The sequence below is a fragment of the Buteo buteo genome, chromosome 24 (assembly GCF_964188355.1).
Source record: "Buteo buteo chromosome 24, bButBut1.hap1.1, whole genome shotgun sequence".
Lineage (NCBI taxonomy): Eukaryota > Metazoa > Chordata > Aves > Accipitriformes > Accipitridae > Buteo > Buteo buteo.
The window spans coordinates 17,529,089-17,549,402 of NC_134194.1; the positions used below are offsets into that span (position 1 = coordinate 17,529,089).

At 39.3% G+C, this 20,314-nt stretch overlaps 1 protein-coding gene across 2 annotated transcripts in view; it reads right to left on the minus strand.

Annotated features, from left to right (window-relative positions):
- SLIT3 (slit guidance ligand 3) overlaps nt 1-20,314 on the minus strand; it is a 537,089-nt gene that overhangs the window by 241,838 nt on the left and 274,937 nt on the right. For both annotated transcript variants that reach the window (XM_075056287.1, XM_075056286.1), the window contains exon 6: nt 19,260-19,331. In XM_075056287.1, the coding sequence (XP_074912388.1) occupies nt 19,260-19,331 (72 nt within the window). The remainder of the gene's footprint in view (nt 1-19,259; nt 19,332-20,314) is intronic.

Sequence of the window (20,314 nt, forward strand, 5' to 3'; positions counted from 1 at the left end):
TTTACACGTTTGTGGCCATCGCTTCCATCAAACCTTGAGCCCCTTCCTCCCCTTCAGCGTCCCTGTGTGGTGCCCTACGGAAGACACAGGTACAGCAACCCTGCAGGGACGAGGCTGCCCATGCCCGCACCCCTCCTCGAAGACAGCCGCACGGCTGCACCTGCACCACGGGCAGCCCCCGATGGCCCCGCTGCCTGAGGCACGCGTCAAGATGCGTACTATAAGCAAGGTCAATGTTTATATAGGCTCGTGTACCATCATGGTATTATTTACATGGAACTAATAGCACATAAGTCATGGTCATTTTGAAGGAAAACCAAATAAGCCTCCACAGGCTAGCTGTTACGGCAGATCAATGGAGCAGCACGCATTTTTCCCTTGAAAATGATTCTGTGCATATGTTCCGTGTAGTAACAAATTCACTGCAGGATCAAAACTTAAAAGAGAAAGATACAGAATGCTTCATCCCTTAATATTAAAATTTGTATAAGCTGTCAGTTGTCAAAGACAGACAACATTTGTTTGGAGCTACCAGTATTTCTAACATGCAGCTTCAGTAGGCCAGAGGAGGGCAAGAAGCTCTAGAGAGTGACGCAACGAGGCAGGGTTATTACTCCGCTGGTTCTTATCCACGGCGCAGGACAGGAGACGTTCTGGACCGAGATGACGTTACTGCTGCCTTGAGGACACCACCGAAGGGCTTCCCTGGGGCTGCCTGGGTGCCCGGCTCCTGCCAGCGGGAGCTCAGGCAGCACAGGGCTGCGCAGAGCTTATCGGGAGAAGAGGCTAACGATGCCCACGTGTACTGCCAGGACAAAGGGCGGGATGTAGGAAAGCAAGGTGGTTATTTAACAGGGTCGCTTAGCAAAAATCGTATTAATTCTGGTGTTTCGTTGTTGACACATTTTTATTATTAATAATTTACTAAATTCAGCTCTGAGAGGAAAGCTGGGGCTCTCGTGCCTCTAAGAGGCTTAGACTTTTTCAGCAAACATGAAAATTACATGAGAAGATAGAGGTTGTGGCAGAGAACAAATGCAATAGACCTCGGCAATTAAGCGAAGGTAAACGCGCCCAAGGGCCAGACACCAGAAGCACCTATTTTACACAGTTAGGAAGATGACCGAGCAAAAAGGAATCTTGACATTCAATCTCCAGACATCTGTCCCCTTTGAAATCACATATTACATTAGATTAATTCTATCACCTGCAGTCATACAATGACTTATGTTTTCTAGCTCTTAAGACAAAAATTAGGAGGAAATAATACCAAAACAGTAAATGTTGTGAGTAAAGTCACAGCAGAGTGTCAACCTTGTTACGTGGCTGCTAAATTTGGGCAAACCAGTAAAGATTCTTGTGCTTCGGTGACTTTTTTTCTAAATTAGAAAATTAGTATTAATACCTAGTGGATCAATACCCAAGCAATTCACATCTTGCAATTATGAACTGTAGTATCTTAGTATAACACACCAATAAATTTTTCAATCAGATCCTGGTTTATCATGCTGTTTTAAAAAAAAACAAAAATGGCCTGTTAAAGCTGGAGAAGGAGGAACAGTTTTGAATATCTCAGTGCCCCATTTTGGTTTGGGGGATTATTTTTTTTTTTTATGTGGTTGTATTCAGTTCCTCAACATCCAAGAAGTGCTGAAATAATAATTAAACCCCACAGTCACTGGAGCATAGTTAATGAACACTACATATTTCAAGATGCTGCATTAGTTTTAAATCACTCTGATACAGGTTTCCAGTACTGATCCTGCTTAGCACAGGCTAGGAAGCTTTTCTACGGTGTTCCAAAGACCAGGCCATTTCATCTTTAATACAACTGTGGGCTCCAATTTTAGGGTGAGTAAGTGGCACTCTAGATGATGAAAGGTGTATGAGGGACTGCTTCCAGGTTTTTTGTTTGGTTTTACCCCTTTTCTCTTATATGGATGAGGCAAAAGCAACTCACCTTTGAGACATCAAATTTAAATTATTCTAGTCATTTCTGCTGTAAAATTGTCCGCTGAAAAATAACCAATGAAAAATAAGTGTTTTCAATTACTTTAAGACAAGGAGCAATCTGGCTTAGCTACAGCTTTGTCTTGTTCACTGCCTACCTGTCTGGGCATTATCAAAGTCAGAGATTTTGTTTTCAACACACAAATGCTCCTAAATGGCTGAGGTCCACATGCAGTTCCAAATTCTGACTCCTCACTCTGATTATATGTTTCTCTGCGTTGCAGGTATGTGACTTCTCAGGCCTACTGAAAAAGAGCAGCAGACCCAAGTACAACGTATAACTAGGCTCCTAAGGCTGTTGCCCTCTTACTGATATAAAATAAGGCCAGCAATGGATACTATAAAAATGTTTGAAAATTGTTTTCCAGTCGTTCCTTCAATGCACATGCAATGTCCTGATTCTCTGTTTTTAAGAGTCTTTGTATTTGTCATTTCTTAGCATCACATCTAATTTTGCAAGTCAGGTCTGTGGTTGACTTATAATCAATACTAGATAAGCATATGGGCAAGTTTAGATGAGTCAGTGTTAAGGGTGGGAGAGAGACATTAGAATTCAGCCTGAAGTTTCTGAGCTTTTAAGGCATTACATCAAACTTTATTGTCACTACTCAAGGCAATGACTTCAAGTTCCACATCCAAATTCCCACTGGAATTACTTCTTATGGTCTAACTCTATACTTCATTGCCCCAAATTTGCTTGTTCTCCTATGTGATTTCAAACAAGTAAGTTAAGTTAATATGAGCTCTGGATTTCTGCATTACCCACTTATGCTACAAAAACTTTGATGAAAGGGTAGGCTCTTGTTGTGCAGTTTTATATATTTATTTATATTTGTACTGTGTTCATAATAATAGTACTCCACACTTCTCTGGGCATTCTGTGTGCTTATATGTGTAACTTACATAGTTACATAAGTACATTTGCTTACTCATATGTGAGTACTTGTGTATGTACTTGCATACGAGTAAGCAAATAACGCTCTGCTTACTCTGAAAAGACTAGTAAGGGGTTCAAATAGGCGATAAAATCTGCTATTTTGTTACTGTTACAAAGTGGGGTATATTTGACAAACAAAGTGTAAAAAAGAAACCAGCATTTCTGAATCAGGGAAGATCCTCCAGTGAAAAAGCAGTGACTGTCTTGAGAGTGGCTTCAGGACTGGGAGGGTGCTGGGTCACTGCCTTACCAGGGAGCTAGGAGACTAGCAATGTGAAAGCACCTTTGTCATAGCGATCCCAAAACATTAGGAAATCATTTGTGTGGGGAAGTGGGTGAGCTGTGAGCAGTTGCAGAACGGAAGACTTTCAACTGGAGGCTGCTCTGGGGCCGTACACTTGCACACACTTAGCTTTAACTGCTGAACTTTCACCAAACAGCCTTCTCCAAACTTACAACCTTTCACTCACAGATGTGAGTGTTGTCTTATCCTGTCTGCTATATGATGAGGTCCATGGGGGAGGAAACCTCATTTCTGTGTGCATTCAGAGTCCTGTGTGCAAGAGTCCTGAGCAGGCCAACCTAAAGGCGACTTCTCATTACCAGCATTGCCGAAGTCCACTCACAGACATGAAATGTTTGTTGGACAGTTATACATGAATTTGAAGACCCATTCTTCTTCCTCCAGTAGTTGTCCATATTCAACTTATTCGTCCCATGACATATTTCGTAAAGATGTCACACAAACTACGCCTCTGTGACTTGTGTTCTCCTCTGCCAGCAACTCCTTTGTCCAAGTCTATACCAGGTCTGGAACACTTGCAAAACTCACCTACGCTGTCAGTGAAACACCTGCACATAACAAATGAAGGCCCCAAACACTTAACAGGGCATCTACAGAACAAGAAGGGTTAGGAAAGAATAACTAGTTTCGGGAAGGGAAAGGGGGGAAAGGGGGGAAAGGGGGGAAAGGGGGGAAAGGGGGGAAAGGGGGGAAAGGGGGGAAAGGGGGGAAAGGGGGGAAAGGGGGGAAAGGGGGGAAAGGAGGGAAAGGAGGGAAAGGAGGGAAAGGGGGGAAAGGGGGGAAAGGGGGGAAAGGGGGGAAAGGGGGGAAAGGAGGGAAAGGGGAAAGAGAGGAAAGGGGAAAGAGAGGAAAGGGGAAAGAGAGGAAAGGGGAAAGAGAGGAAAGGGGAAAGAGAGGAAAGGGGAAAGAGAGGAAAGGCGAAAGGAAAGGAAATAAATGACCTGATGTATTAAATGGGAACCAAAAATAATGTTGCTCTTGGTTATCTGGGGACCTAGTAATTACATCAATTTTTAAATACTTGTGCTATGGAAATACACAGCAAACTGGATCACAGTTGACAAAAAAAGCCATTTTGTTTTATTGTTTTCAAGCCAGCCAAATTCATGTCATCTGTGAAATGTTTATCACCCAGGGTAAGGATAGCAATCCATCCAGCGGATTTATGTTTACAAGCATTTTGGAACAAATGTTCCTATTTGAACACCCATATGAACCATAAGTACCCAAAATGTTTGGATCACTACATTCAGTTTTTGTTAGCAGATCTTTAACTTTCTGAACAATGTTTTACTAAATCAATGTGGCACTACTAAATATCCTGCAGGAACAGGGCAGAAAGCATATGGGACAACTCTTCCACATATTCACCGGGGAGTGTTTCTTTCCACCTACATGAAACCATAGGTCTATCTCTTTTAATTCATAAAAGAAAATAGCATCCAACTATTTTTGGTATTTATGTGATTGCTGTAGTATTTGAGTCCCTCACTCTTTAATATATTTATTCATCCGGCCTGCAGATGCACAGCTGTCAGCAGCATAACGAGGTTTTACAAAATTTCAGGAACTGAACGCAACACTTCCAGTTCCACTAACCTACATCATTTCTAAATTAAAACATGCTTCCCTGGCCTCAGGACATGTAAAGTACCAACCTAAAACATAGAACAGGGAGAGTTTATGTCAAAAGTGCTGAATACCACTCACATGCAATAGAGTTATTGGTAATGTTACTATTGTCACAAAGTAGATTTTATAAAGATATAAGTAAAACATGTGTAACAGCACTAGTGTTTTACTGTATTGCAGTACTTGAAAGTAAAATATAATTGAAAACCCTACTGGTACCCGATCTCCTCAGATAAGCTTAGTTCTTGGGTAGAACTTAAAAGCACCCTAAAAGGTGGTGAAATCTTTCTTTCAGCTTTCCTTCTGGATCACTATTCGCTTGGAGAGATTAACTGCTGGGCAAGGAATAACTTGACCCTGGATCTGAAACTTCACAGTTTAGAAATCCTAGTACCAAGGGACAACCATAATCTCCAAGACAACACGCATTGCAAAAACAGGATGACAGGTCACCTCCAAAGGGCTTTATCCCAAATTGCAGGAGACTTGAGTAAGGTAATTTAAAAGTGTGTATTTATCTCAAATGCAGGACTTCTAATGAACAGAAATGTGAAAGAATTATTCAATTTAAAACTGGCAAAAACAGCACCATGAAATAACAGCATCTCCAATTTAAAAAGACAAAAAAATAGATATAGACAGAAGATGGCTCATTATTAGAAATATAGTTAGTGTTATTAATGAATTTTTACACATTACATCTAACATCAACAGGAAATACTGCAGAGACAGGTTTATGTACAGACTTTCCTAGAAGTTACAGACTTTGATATTTTTCTCCACAAATTGCTAAGTTTTTAATTTTTTTTTCAAGAAAAATATTTCATTTTGAAATTAATGAGACATCAACCTTCAGGTCATCTCAGACATTGTGATTTCTTAAATATAAATGGTTACATGTCTAAACTGTTCATTCACATTTACTTACTAGCCACTGAATAATGATTCTACAAGCCTTACAAAATTGAAGCCATTAACAAAGAATCTTAAAAGTTAACTTAATCCATATGACTTTGAAATTTTTCTTGCTAGGTGGTGGGTTTCTATTAGTATTTTTTCCTGACATTAGTCCATAAATATATTCATAGCAGAGCCAACTGCTTCCTCTGCCAGGATTGTCATAACAAAAAGGCAGTCATGTGCAAGAAAACTTTTACTCTCTAGTAGGATTAAGCAGCAAGTTTGGATCAAAAGAGCATGCCAGTTACTTTACCTGACCCTTTAAACAAAATCTCAAACATCTAATTCATACTGAAATGTGACAGCACTTAAATAAAATGGCCAGAGAAAAGCCCTGCCCCACAGTTTTCTTTCTTGCAATCAAGGCAACAAATCTTTTGTAAGTAGGTAAAGAGGATACCTGCACAATTGGCTTCACAGTACATTTCTCCCATCCTTCTCAGTCATTCTCCTGAGAGTGCTGCTTGCCTAACTTATTGGCAAGAGCTTGCTGCTTATCCCCCCCACCCCACGCCGCGCCTGAACGTTAACCCTTAATTATGCTTTCCAGCTGCTCCACAAGAAGTTAGAGTGCCACATCTTTGAAAAGCAATGTGGGCTCAAGGCAGAGAGCTAAAAACCAAACAAAACCCCACCACCAACAAAACAACCCCCACCAAAACGGTTCAGATAAATGCGAGCCCCCTTATTCAGTGAATCATTCCAGGCAAACCACTTGACCTCCTTGCAGCAGTCATCTTCCTTATAAGACTGGTTTTAAAAGCAAGACCTAATCAATACCTGATGCTGCATACGACCTGAGCTTAAGCGTATAAATTAAATACAAAATAAAGCAGGTTCAAGGGTGAAACTCACGAACAGGGCTACTGAGGGGTCACAAAAGAAAGCAGAAGGAAGAAGAAAAAAAAGAAAAAAAAGAATCTAATTTCTAAAGCTAATTTTCACACCAGAAAGATCCATTTCCCACCACACATTATCACAAGCAATTTTTAATGTGCATGAAAAAGAAAAATGTTTTGTTGCACTGAGTAGACTGGATGTGGTGACTCGTATGTTGTGCACCTGGAAATGCAGCAAGAACTGCTTACGGGGATCTTAATGCAAACCATTTGCCTTAAGAAATCTTGTGCATCACGTCACAGTTTTATATAGCCCATTATCTTATCTGTTTAAATGAGTTAAATTCTAGGGTTTGGTGGGTTTGGGTTTTGTTTTTTTTTGGAAAAGCATCATTCTATATTCCAGTATTAACAAATCATGACTGCTTTCTGATTGACAGGATATTGAGGCAGAATTATATAGGGAAATGATCATTCTTGGAAGTCTCACCTTCCTTCAAAAGAACAACTAAGAAATCCTCACTTTCCCTAGTAAAACAAAAGAAATGAGGAAGAATTCCAAGTGTGAAAACAGCACATTGGACAAGCTGTGTATGCATATAATTGTAGCGTTACTGTACTATTGTTCAATGATTTGGAAAAATAACTCCAAAAAGAACTTTAAAAAAAAAAACACAAAGGACTGGAGCAGAGGTTACTTCCACATGAAGATAGAGTTCTCGCATTTGTTTCTTTGACATTTATGGGACTACCAAAGGGTAAACAAACACAAAATTAGATCCCACAGGCTTTTGGTAGGAAAAAAAGTGGAGGAAAACGATATTCAGTAACTGAAATCAGTTGTACAAATGAGACCATCATCTGATGGCCCTTTCCAATACCGCTATCTCGCATTCATCCTATGTCATCCTTTCTTAAACAAAAGGGTTCTTATTCTTGCCTACCTTGAAGCTATGTTACTAAAGCCATTCTCAGATTTGCACCTAGATCATCAACTTTACACTATTTCTAATAATCTCATAACAGATATTTGAGTGCCTGAGGATTCCCTCTGTGCTTCACTTAGAGTCAGATCCTTATTTTACATTGGAGGAAAACACTGCAGATCCAAGCACAAACATGATTTTTTAAAATAAAACGAGGATCCTCCACAGGATATTCTTAATATCCATGTAGGATTTACATGATCTGAGCTTCTTTTGAGGAAATTTTCAAATGATGCAGCAATTTATCTGTTTAAAACGACTGTATAACATCCCTTGCTGTATAAACACAGTGAACATATGTTTATGTAAAACCAATTTATGATGAAAAGACTGTAAAATACAATTATACCATTACAGTTTAATTCTTTTTTTCCTTCAAAAATGTTTTCCTTTCAAGGCATAACAATTTTGAATTGAACTGAATTGCAGGTGGCTTCATTTTCCTATGGCCACCTTATCTCATGGAGCCACCCAACTGCAAGATAGTGAAACCATATAACAGACTGAATCACTGAATGAGAAACGTAATCATTCCCTTCTGTGCTCTAAATGTGGCAAGAAACTATACAGGCTTTGTCGTCGTTGTCGTCGTTTTAAATACCTGGTTCTGCTCTCGCACAGAGAGCTGCAGCTGAGTTGAGGACGGACAATAGCCAAGCAGCAGCCTTGCTGAGGTGGGGTCAAGAACGGGGGACATCCATCTTATTTTGTGGTCAAGGAAGAGCGGTGCAGGAAATCTAGTCCCCCAATCAATTACTGAAATTAATTTTTGAGCCTAAGTCATTGCCTTCTGGAGAGAACAAGAATCCGTTTACTTACCTGTTTCACACCAGTGTTTTCATCACTTTTTTTTTAACGAAGCTAGATTAAAAATAATAAATGTGTTATCCAGAAAAAGTGATGCAGTATTAATTAAGAACTGAGGAAGATTTATTCACCTGAAAAGGTACAACGAATCCAGGAACACTGTTGCCTATTTACAAAATGAAATATCAAAATTTAATCCCAGTGAAATGGTAAAACAACTGGAGACTCCAGAGACCCACAGTATCTCTGCCTTGAAAGCCAAAAAGCACATTGGCTCTTCAAAACTGATTCTGAGCAGCAGGTGAGCACTCCCTGCAGATCTCTTCGCCGTAGGCAAGATCTCCATTTTGCACAGAACTGGTCCTGCCAGACAAGTCCCACGGCAAAGCGTGGCATTGCCACGGAACAAACAGGCACTGTCCCCGACTCCTGCTCTTGTGCCAAAAGACCCTTGTTCTCTCTAGCTAACAGACATGTGTTGCGCTGACTGAAGAGCCGAGCTGAAACACAGGGGGAGAGAAGGCAAAAAAAAAACCAAACCAGACTCAAGCTATGGTTTTAACTTTGTCCAGCTGGAAAGGTCAAGAGGAGAAGGCAAACTTTGTTCTGCTGGTGGACAGTATTTACAACCCCCATTTATTCGTGGAGTCTGCACTAAAATGATATTGCTATGCTGTTTTGGCTAGAGACTGCATATGCTGACCCCTCCGTGCCCAGCGCAGCACCGGAATAATTCCATACAAAAGGTTTGCATTAAATGTAATGAAGCAAATGACAAAATCAATAAACCTGGAATGGTGTGGCTATCATAAAAATGATGTAAATTCAGAGTTCACAGTGGTTATGAAGCTATTTAGAATTATAATTAAAAGCAGCACTGTCTTTTTTTCAGAATAAAAGCTCCTTTTGACAATCATAGATGAATACTACAGGAAATTTTCAACAAATGTATTCAAAATTAAGGTATGGCACAAAGACAGCATAAATTATACAAGGATAAACTGAAGGCATAGGTTAGCGTAAAAAAGTACAAAATAAAGAAAATTCGATTTTCATACTTGTTCAACTGATGTCACATCCCATTTTAATCAAGTTTTATATCAAAAGGACAGTAAGAATACCACATAGCCTGTTTTTAAATCATGGTATTTTCTGCACTTTGTTTCTGTCAAAGAGACTTTTGTAAGACTATTAAACCAGAAAAGGGCCAAATCTGCTATTCATTACTCTCCATACAAAAGCAGTGCTGCAGCATGGGTGCTACATCAAAATTTATCTATGCTTTATTAGGATAAAAGAATAATGAGCCCAGAAAGCACCGAGCAGAGCTCAGCGAAATAAGTAAGCAGATAAGTAATCGCTGCAAATATCAATAGTCACCCTGACATTTTGTAGCAGATTTCAAACCCCAGATAATGGATCCCATTCAAACTTAGGGGTAAGGTTTTCTGTTGTCAAACTCTGGACATGGAGCTTGTGGCCTCATTTAAAAATCTATACCAACATCACAGTTAGGCAAGTGAATTACATACAACTTAAATCTCCAGATTCCCCAAACTGATTTTTTACATTATTTTTCACCTAATCAAACAGAAAATTCACTACAAATTTTAGAAATGACCATCGAGCCTGGGGTTCTCACACTCAAATACTGAACGTTTTCAGTCTCCTGTGCAAACAGTTCACATCACTGTGTCAGATGTGCTGTTTTCTTGACAGGACACAGCACATCTATGCCACTCTTCAAAACCCCCACTGATGACCAACTTACAGAGCTGCATTACTAATGGCTATAGAAGAAGCCCTCTCAGGCAGGAGAAGGCAATAAATTATGCAAAATACAAAGCACAGGGAAGATCAGAACAGAATTTGAAGTAGATGGAAAGGATGACTTAGGCCTACGTGGTACACTTCATTCTTTTGTCATCAGCATTAGAATTTTACCATGTGAACAAGGAAAGTGGCACCTTTAAATGATGCTTGAAATACATTACCAGAAAAGGAAAAAACAATTGGTATTTATGCTTGTCTTATGCCTACAAGAAATATTTAAAAATCTATGGTTTGCCCAAAAATTGATATTGAAAACAATATATATTGCAGTGGATATGCTGCATACAGAAATCAGGTAAATCAAAATTATGTATAACCTTATTACGGAGGTAGTCAACTCTGATTCACATCAGAAAAATGAAAATTTTAAAAATATTAAATGCCACCAAACATACATCCTCCACCACTAAGTACTACTGGCTTATGTACTTCTATTTTATAGGTAGAGCACACTTAAGAGATATTTCAGCTTTTATTTATCTGACATTTTACTCAGGGAAAAGCAACCTTTACAGTGAAGAAATCTGTTTCTCAGGAGTGATGGTTTGGCTTTTAATGAGTTGTCGGTGACAGATCTCTGTGGCCAGTTGAGCCCGCAACTATGGGCATCCATGAAACAAATACTTCCTGAAATGCAACTGGACAGGAGAACAGCACAGACATCCACTCTACTTAATGCAGATGTTTTCATTTAAAAAAAAAAAAAAAAAAAAAAAAAAAAAAAAAAAAAAAAAAAAAAAAAAAAAAAAAGTGGTGCATTTACAATCTGTGAAATCAATCTCAAGTGAAGTACAAGTGGTAGTTTAGCACATTCAACAGATTTAAGATCATTCTGTGCTGGTTAGTCCACCTTGTGTTTTATTTATTAGCGAGGGACATGGGAAAGGGGATTACATAAACCAAAATGTGTTTAAAAAATGCAAGTATAGTCTAATCACGCTACCAAATATGACATACATTTAAATACTTCATGAAATGGTTCTGGAGTTTTCCAGTATTTATCATGTGTGTTGCAGAATTTACAGATTATTAGTCTGCACATGTTTCTGCCATTGCTCCCTGATGCAAGGAAGCAGGATTCCCTTTAGCAGCTCTTCTCATAAAATACAGGAATATCCTGCAGGTTGGGACCAAACCCTGCAGTTCACCATGTGAAAAGTTGACATAAAATTACTGCCGAGCATTTGCAAAAATGCACTATCAAGATTGCAATAGCTCACCAGCTAGCAAGATTACTGCTGAACTGGCATCTTTTAGCATCAGTGGACAATGCAAAAATCCCATAAAACTTTATTCCAAAGAAGGTAATTTTGAATGACTACCCCTTATGACGTTAAAAGACATATATGCAAAAGTTTCAGGGCGGTAATGACACTTGAAAAACACATTTCTCAACAATCATGCTAAACTGGTAGACAGCACAGCTATTCAGAAGGCACTGCCTACGTGTACCATATTCTAGAAAAATGCAGAATTAACTCCTTATTCAAGACACTTTGCTCACCCTCAGTCATCCTGCACAAGGCTCTTCTGCGAGGGAAGGGGTATAAACCTTCCCTACAGACAGGGCACGCACCCTTGTGCCCCAGATGCTGTACTTCTACACACCGTCAGGAAGTACAGATGGTGTATGCGTTGCCTACCCTTCCCACTGCAGCACAAATAAAAAGAAAAAAAGGCTATGCTTATTCACTGTAAGCAGAGAAGAAACTGTGATTAAAAGGCTACGTTTTCTGGATTAAATTTAAAGTTTTAATCTTTACATTCCTAACAGGTTTACTGTTGGCTATGGCTGCAGCAGCTATGATGTTCCTGATGGAAACAGACAGCGCGAGCAGTAAGGCACCTTCAGCTCGGGGCTAACGAAAATGCGTTCTGCATTGTGTAGGGAACATGCATGTGCATTTCAATCAATCATATCTTTTTAATGAGTTAATTGTGAAATATATGGTTTTTGCATTTATTATAAGGGGTAGAACAGATGGCAAAAGCTCAAACTAATATATTCATAAAATTAACTTACACTGCAGGTGATGTTTCTCCATAGAAGGTGGTAAGTTGGTAATGTGTTATTTTAATGTTATAATAATGCTACATTACAACGGAATTTCTAGGAAAGCAAATGTGATTGCCACAGAGATATCTCTTGAATTCATTATGGTCACTATCACAATGAATACCAATTAAAGGAGATAGAAAGGAATACACTGTTGGAATACATTGACTGCAGTGTGAATTTAAGAATAAGGAGAAGGAAAATTATTTACAAATTTTTAAGGTTGAGGTAATACGATCTTTTCACCCCCTAGAGAGTGCAAAAGGCATGTCTCTAACAAGTATTTTCAAATAGCTGACTGTTTCAGTACTTCTGACCTGTTTTGCCAGCTCTGAAAACACTCAAAAATACCAGCTGAGATCAAAGCACCCTGAAATCTGTTCCATAATAGAAACTTATCCTTTCTTTAAATTTTCATGTATTCATATTTAAAATATACTGCGCCTTTCACGCACATCATCAAATACAGACACATATTGTTCAGTCTATTGAAAGATACGTAAGCAAATACACAAGCCAACATGCGATAATCAATTCTCCTCTAGCCATTTCATTGCTTTTATTTGAGGCCAACCACTGACTTCAGTAGACTTATTCCAGATTTTACACCAAATCAGTGGAAAATCTGGCTAACTGTTTATCTTCCTCCTTTTGTTTTATTTTACTGCAAACTGCAAGTGTCAGGAAACTAAGGCAAGGAATTTCAGAGGGCTCTGGATAATAGCTCTGCTTGAGAGCCCAGACTAAAGGAGTTAAGTTTTCTAGTATAACATTTCATTAAGATATACTGCATATTTATGTATGGCAAATAATTCACAATCGTTTGCTTTCTGCTAGTGAAATGGCTACACACAAATCAATCATTACTTCCTTGGGTTTATTCATTATTTTACCTTGACAGGTATGTTTAATTATTTCTATTCTATGGCTGAATGGCAAAAATTACAAATATGCTCTGCAGTGCTGGTTGTGATGGATAAAAAAAATGACATAGGAATGTTGTTGTATTTTGTGTAGGTGAATGCAAAATACCTCTCAACATAAAGAGCAAGTTCAGCTCTTTCCAAAACCTGAATGTGCAATCTAGATGTTTAATTTTTGTAAAAGTCACATGGATCAATACTAATAGTAGATGTATGCAGAAAAAGTAAGAGTATCTTCCAAGAAAAGCCATTTAAAAAATAAGAAGCTGAAACTAATAGTCACAAAAATATTTTACAGCACTCACACAGCTCTGATTTTTTACATTGCATAGGCAATGTAACCACTAGGAAAATAAATGTATACTGACTTATAGAAGTATTAAATGTTACATATGTGCTAAAGTACGTCTGTATTTTTTTAAAAAAATCTAAGTGCTTAATTTCTTCCTTCAAAGCTACCTTTAGGGCTATAAAGAAGGATATTACCCACAATTTCCTAATTTGCCCCAGGACACAAGGAAAGCAGCTTGCAGGTCTAGTAATATGAGCTATTATCTTATGTGCGGCTGAGAAATATTTAGACAGAAATGCAATGAGCCTGTATTATCATGACAGATGAACCTGTTAGCTTGTGTTTTCTGAATCCCAATGCTACAAAATTCTATCTTGTATTCAAAGCCTACATAAGGAAAAAGACAGAAGCTGAATATGCACAGAACTGAGTTCCAGTGAATCAAGAACAAGAAATGGCAGCAACTCCTCATAGAAAAAGCAGTAACTGTGTAATTTCATGTGGCTCTAGCTCTGCATGGTGTTCTAACGGGGTGTCTACACCGTCAGGTTGGGTCCCCCTCTGCTCTGCTGCTCTGTCATTCTTCCCACACATCCGCACTGCATAGGTATTCATGTTTTCCTTTCAGCGATTCATTTAGTTTCCTTGCCTGGGAGATGTTGATGTGAAAGAGAGAACCATGCACAGCAGAGCTTGAACCCTATAGATAGTATGGACATGGGGCAGTTCCTACCACCCAGCCCTGCCACCAGCACTTGCACTTTGATGTGGGTCATGGAGGCAGCACTGACATAGCCACCAAGTCTGTGCACTCTGTATATACGCAAGATGTACGTTTGCACTCTCACTGCTTGCAGAAGTAGCTTTTCCATCAGTCTGAAAGGTGCAAGATAGGAATGGGTGACAAAGGAGCAAAGGCTTAGGGAAACACACAACCAGAGTCTTGCCATTTTAGTCTCAGGCAGACCTCTGCTTGCTGCTAAGTCCTGGGCTATTGATCTTCCGTACTGCAATGCCGCAAAACAAAGGAATAAACTTCTGTCAAGAGGTGGCAAAAGGACACGGGGCAGGAAGAGTAATTCTTTGAAATCTGTCCTGTGCGTTTTTTACAGGGGAATGATCACTGCAACACAACAAGCCGTGATATCATCATGCCTCCAACAATCCCATTCCTACAATGCTTTGTGATGCCCACGCAGCTCTATTGGTTATGTTCAGCTTCACAGCCCTGAAGAGAGCACAGCAAGAGGAAGAGCCGGGAGCATACTGTCAATAACCACAAGCAACACCTTAAAAGAACGGTTGCTGCTGTTACAGGATCTTTATGTGAGTCAACCTCCGCACGTTCCTATTCTGGGAATCTGGCTGCCCTCAATAAGGTGGGCTGGGCAGGTTAATTCAACAGAAACTGCAGGAATGCCTCACCAGAGAAACACTTATCTTGATACAAGCAGTATAAACATGCAGAAATCCAAGAAGCTGCTCTATATATTTTTATGATGGAAGGCCACGGCTTGACAGCACCGAGTTAGCCTAAAGCTCAACAAGACCCAAATCCATATCCTTTAATTCTTGAAATAAATGTGCTTACTTGGGGCTAGATTCCTGCAAGAAACATTTCCTGTTCTCTAAGTAACAGAAATTGAATACAGGTGCGCACTGCAAGCTGGCCCTCTTTTGCCCTTTCTCGTGCAACTCTTTTAGGACCACTGAGTAGCATTTATGCACCTATTCTACAATATGTTCAAAGTGTCAGTTGATGCCAAATTCCCATATAAGTTCATTTACTATTGGTAATGGACATTATGTGTTCACGAAACTTTCTAAAAGCTGTGTAATTATTTCTATATTTTAATTAGAAATAACTTACTAACTTATTCTTTGTATGCATATTGTTCCTTTGATTTTATAGTCAAACGGCAGAAAATACTTCATATGAAAATAATTCAAACAACAAAATTTCCTGCACTTGGGAGTTTTAAAACCTCATCTTGCCAGCCTCTGCTTTGGCTTTGTCTCATGCAGAAACGTTGGCCTCCCTGACATTTAAAAGCTCCTCTTTAGCAAAGCCCTTATCTGAGCCCATTTTCCTGGGCTCACTGCTCTGCTAAGAGAATGACAAAAGATAGAAAGCTTTTACCATTTAAAAAGAAGGACATGGTGAAAAATATCCTGAAACACTGCTTTCTATAAAACTTTTTTTTTCTTTCCTATCATCTTAACAATTTTTTTTTTTTTTAATGACCCCAATTGTATCAGTACCAAGCCAGTTCTGCAGTCCTGGTGCTCGAGGGACTCCATCAAAGACTCTCATCACTTAGCACATGCAGCAGCACCTCTTACCTTAAAGTCAGGAATATTTTTTTTTTACACCAATGTGGTCCAACTGGACACAGCTTACCACTTTGTGTCGTTTCCTGCTATGACCATGCTGAGATAGGGTAGTTCTCACAGGGTTTCCAAATGGCACCCACTGTAATTTATATTAAGCCCTTAGGCTGCGTATTTCAGAGCTTGTATCCGAAAGGAATTCATGCCCTGGCTTAGTCTATTGCATCAACTTCTCTGCATTTTTTCCTGAGGGAAGCTTTCCAAGCTGCTGTTAAAGACAGCATTCATCTGGAGACTTTCACGTGGTCTAGCTCTTGCTGTGTCCCTATTATAACATCCACAGAGCTATTATTTTTGCCACGACATTTGGACACTTTACATAGAAACTGGAAGGATTTGAGACCATGTTATATGTCAGATCATGGCAGCCTTTCCCTACATGAATTTTAAAGATAAATTGGAAAGGGTTGGAGAGTGTAGGAGAATATGCAACTTTATTTCTTATGTCTAAAAGTCTCCAAGATCCCGCAAAAATACACTTTTTATAAGGTGGAAGAACTCTGAGATAGTACAATAAATCTGCGAAGTGATAACCATAGAAACGGCCAACCCTGCTGCTATCACGTTAGCGCATATGTGTCAGAGAGTCACCAGGCGATTAGCAGTGCAGGTGTTCAAACAGCTGAATGGCACTGAAAGGCAAAGATTCATTCTCTTCCTCTAGGTGCTTGAACACTCGCGCTCATTGGCATGGTCATTTCTGTGACTCAGAAGGGAGCAATTTGGCTGCCAAATCTAGACTGAGAATGGGAATTGGCATGTTTAAGCTTACTTCTTAAAGCTTTAACAGCTTTAAATATTAACTTGGTTCAACTTGCATCACAACCTTAGAGTTACTGCTGCAGAAATTTTAATGCATTTCCAGCAGCAAGTTGGCTCAAGATTTTGTCACATTTTTCTGAACAACTTGTAGGGCAGTAGTCTGTGTCTGGAAGCAACAGTCATCTGATGTGATGAACAACCCTGGGCACACAATTCATCCATTCCTTATCAAGAAAAAATGACTATAGATCTGAGTGAAAAGTCTGCTTCTCCTGCTATTTATCCAAACAATCAGTCCTCCTGGCTCACATCAGTACATCTGTTAATAAGACTACTAAGCTTTGTGCTCCTGCTGAGCTGGAGGTTGGACAAGATGACCTCCAGAAGTCACTCCCAACCAGAATTATTTTGATCCTGTGATAACTTCAGTATTCCTGAAAGACAGAAACAGTAGCTACAGGGAAGTACTTCTGTTACTGTCTTTTACAGCAAAATAATAGATACTGCCTAACTTGACAGTCACATTTTTTTTGTTAGAGATTTAGATCCCAACATTTACAGAGTTCCTGTAAGCACTGCAGCCATCTATCCCTTGATATCGGCTCATGTAAAGGTGACACCCTGCTTCCTTCTGCAATGAGACTGGGTGCATAAATCAAAGAACACTTGTGATTTTTCTGACAGCTTGCCAGAGGTGAAATCAACTCTGAATGCAACCTTTGCTATTTTAAATGAAGTTAGACAACTAACAGTGAATTATAGATGGGAAAGTTAGATTTTCAGAAACAAAACACTATCTATTGTTCCTCAAGATTAGACAGCGTAAGTAAAGTTCATGCTAACATGACAAAAAAAGCCATGCTTCTCACTAAAATCCACAAATTTCTTCCCACTATAAACTATATTCCAGTATTTTCCTGTGTCTTAAAAACTAGACCTGCTCACACAGGTCCTCTGATGCTCTTGCACTGAAGAGCAACATGAGAGTACAGGCTTAGATGAGTTTGGCTCCTCAGAATGTGTTTCCTCAGGTTGACATTCAGGTAAAAAAGCCCTCATACCTGAAAAGCTAAAGTCCCTGTTGAATATACACAAAGTAAGTAACAAACCACTGAAGAAACACAAGGTTAGTATGCTGAATGCCTGCAGAAACAGCTGTAAACTTTATATGATGTGTAAAAGTCTTTATGTTCTGTCTATCCCAAAGTCTCCAAAGGCACCTTACACAGTGTTCAGCGAGCGCAGGGGGCACCTGACAGCGTTGCTCCTGTGCCTATGTTTTCCAGCTTGGGGGAAGTCCTGCTTTGGTCTTTTGCAGTACTGTCTCCCTTGTCCAAACCCCAGTGATGTGATATTCCCTGCAACATAGCATCACCAGCGAAAGTAGAACTGTGCTTTGCCTTTGGTTGCAGATGTGGTCATGCTCTGACTCATGTTGACTGCCCTTAACAGTTTCCAGGCTGCCTATAGAAAAAACTTTTGTCTCGATGCTTAAAGAGGTCATTCATTGGGGCAAGAAATGAAAACAGCACAGGTATATTGCAAGACTGTAGAACAGTTCATCTTTTTACATCTCCTTTAGCTGATTCTTCTACCAGCTAAACAACAAAAAATCCACACTATTTACCCTATGCTTACACGGTGGGCTATCACATTTCAGCTACTGGCGTGGTAACACAGTGCTAATACCAATGGCTCTGAAATGGTTCTGAGGGTGGCTGCAAGTTTTCTCAGGAAATCCTGACTCTGCCAACTTGTTGGCCATTATTTCCTTTTTGAATTCACCTTGTGTTGACTAATGATGCCAATGGTGTGTTAGTGTGTGAGTGCGCACAAAAATGCATTTCTGGTACGTGTAAGACCCTCTAGCAGCTCTGGAAATATAGAGCTGAAAGTCTTTATTTACACGTATTTCAGACTGTATGTTATAGGAAATGGCTAGGACAGACTAGCTTCATTAGCACAAACAGCAAAACTCACCTTTCTCTCTTTAATAGCTTAAAAAATTATTTTAATTTTCAATACAAACTGTCAAAGCATACACAGTTAATTTCCCACATTATTTTTTCATTTTCTGACATTTGTGCTCAACTACTGTGCCTGTGTGCCACATTTTGCCATATTTACTTCCCACCCAAGAGGTGGGACAGAAAATTTAATCAAAGTGAAATATTTCAATTTCACCCCCAAACTCTACCCCTTCTTTTCCTATGCATATCTTGCTTCAAGGCTTGGACTGTGATTGAACTGGATTTTGCAGGACAATGCTGCAGGGAGGGGTAAATTCTTTAAGTATATTTTTTTTTCTTTGCTCAAAATTTCCCCAGGTATGTTGCACAGCATACATGTGGACCAAAGTAGCACGTGAGGTCCTTGACGATAACCTGCTGCACAGAGCAGTGTCCACAGCTCCCTTTTGTGTTGCACAGAGTTAACTAACCACATGATACTGAAACAAATAGTAACAGCCAGATGTAACCTAGGCAGAATGTTTTTCACAACAAATATTAATGAAGTTGTCACTTACAAGTTCTTCACGTCAATGATTCCTCGAAAGGCCTTTCTAGGGATTCCTTTTATCTGGTTTTCACTCAGGTCTCTAAATAAGGGAAGATTAAAAAAAATAGATTGCATTTAAAAAAGAACATATTTCTCAATTCTACATGAGATAATGGAACATATACATGCTTGGAAAAGTAGATGTTTCTGGATTTGTTACACCACACGATGTTTTCAATTTGCTTTATCTCCTCTAGAGGTCTGTGGCATGAGCTGAAATGACTCTCCAACAAAACCCACCAGAATTCATGATACAAATGACAGAACTTCCAGAAAACATTGCTCAAATGTGGTCATGACCATGTGGCCCAATGCCAATGATTCTCTGTCAGAGTACCTGCAGCCAAACCTTATGGCTTCGAATTGCAGCCCTGTAGTGTAAATGTAATTTTCTCATCATGCTTGTTTGTTTATGGACTGCAAAAATACTTGGCTACCCCTGCTCAGATTACAGCCCCTTATTTGAAATTAATATTTAGGGAAAAAATAACAATCAATTTTTGTGAGTTTTGCAAATTTACAGTCTAAAGATCTTGAGCCGCTGCATAAAAAACCCCCACTGCATTGTGTATCACTGGGAACGACAGAATTTTTAACCTTGTTTAAAAAAACCCAACACAACAGCAATTCAAAATGTTTTTCTAGTACTTAAAACATAACAAATATTTCAATTTAAATCATTACATCTGCCTTGTGAGTGCGGGTAGAGCAACGAATACTGCAGATTACAGTTTTCTGTTACATAACCTGCGTTCAGTTCCTTTTTCCTTTGATGCACTATAAATATTTCCACTGGAATTTTCCAAGTTCACAACCCCTCTACCAATGCCAGTGGAGGCAGGAAGGAGGGCATCAGGAATGGGAAATGGAAATGGACACAAAATCAGAAAGCTGGGATGTTTTCAGACTAAGGAAAAGCAGCATTCACAATTATTTCTTTGCTGGTGCCCTGTCAGCATGGAATAGAGGCAGCGATTTCACTCCGGTTCAGGGTACAAAGTGGGAGGAAGAGAGAAACGTAGG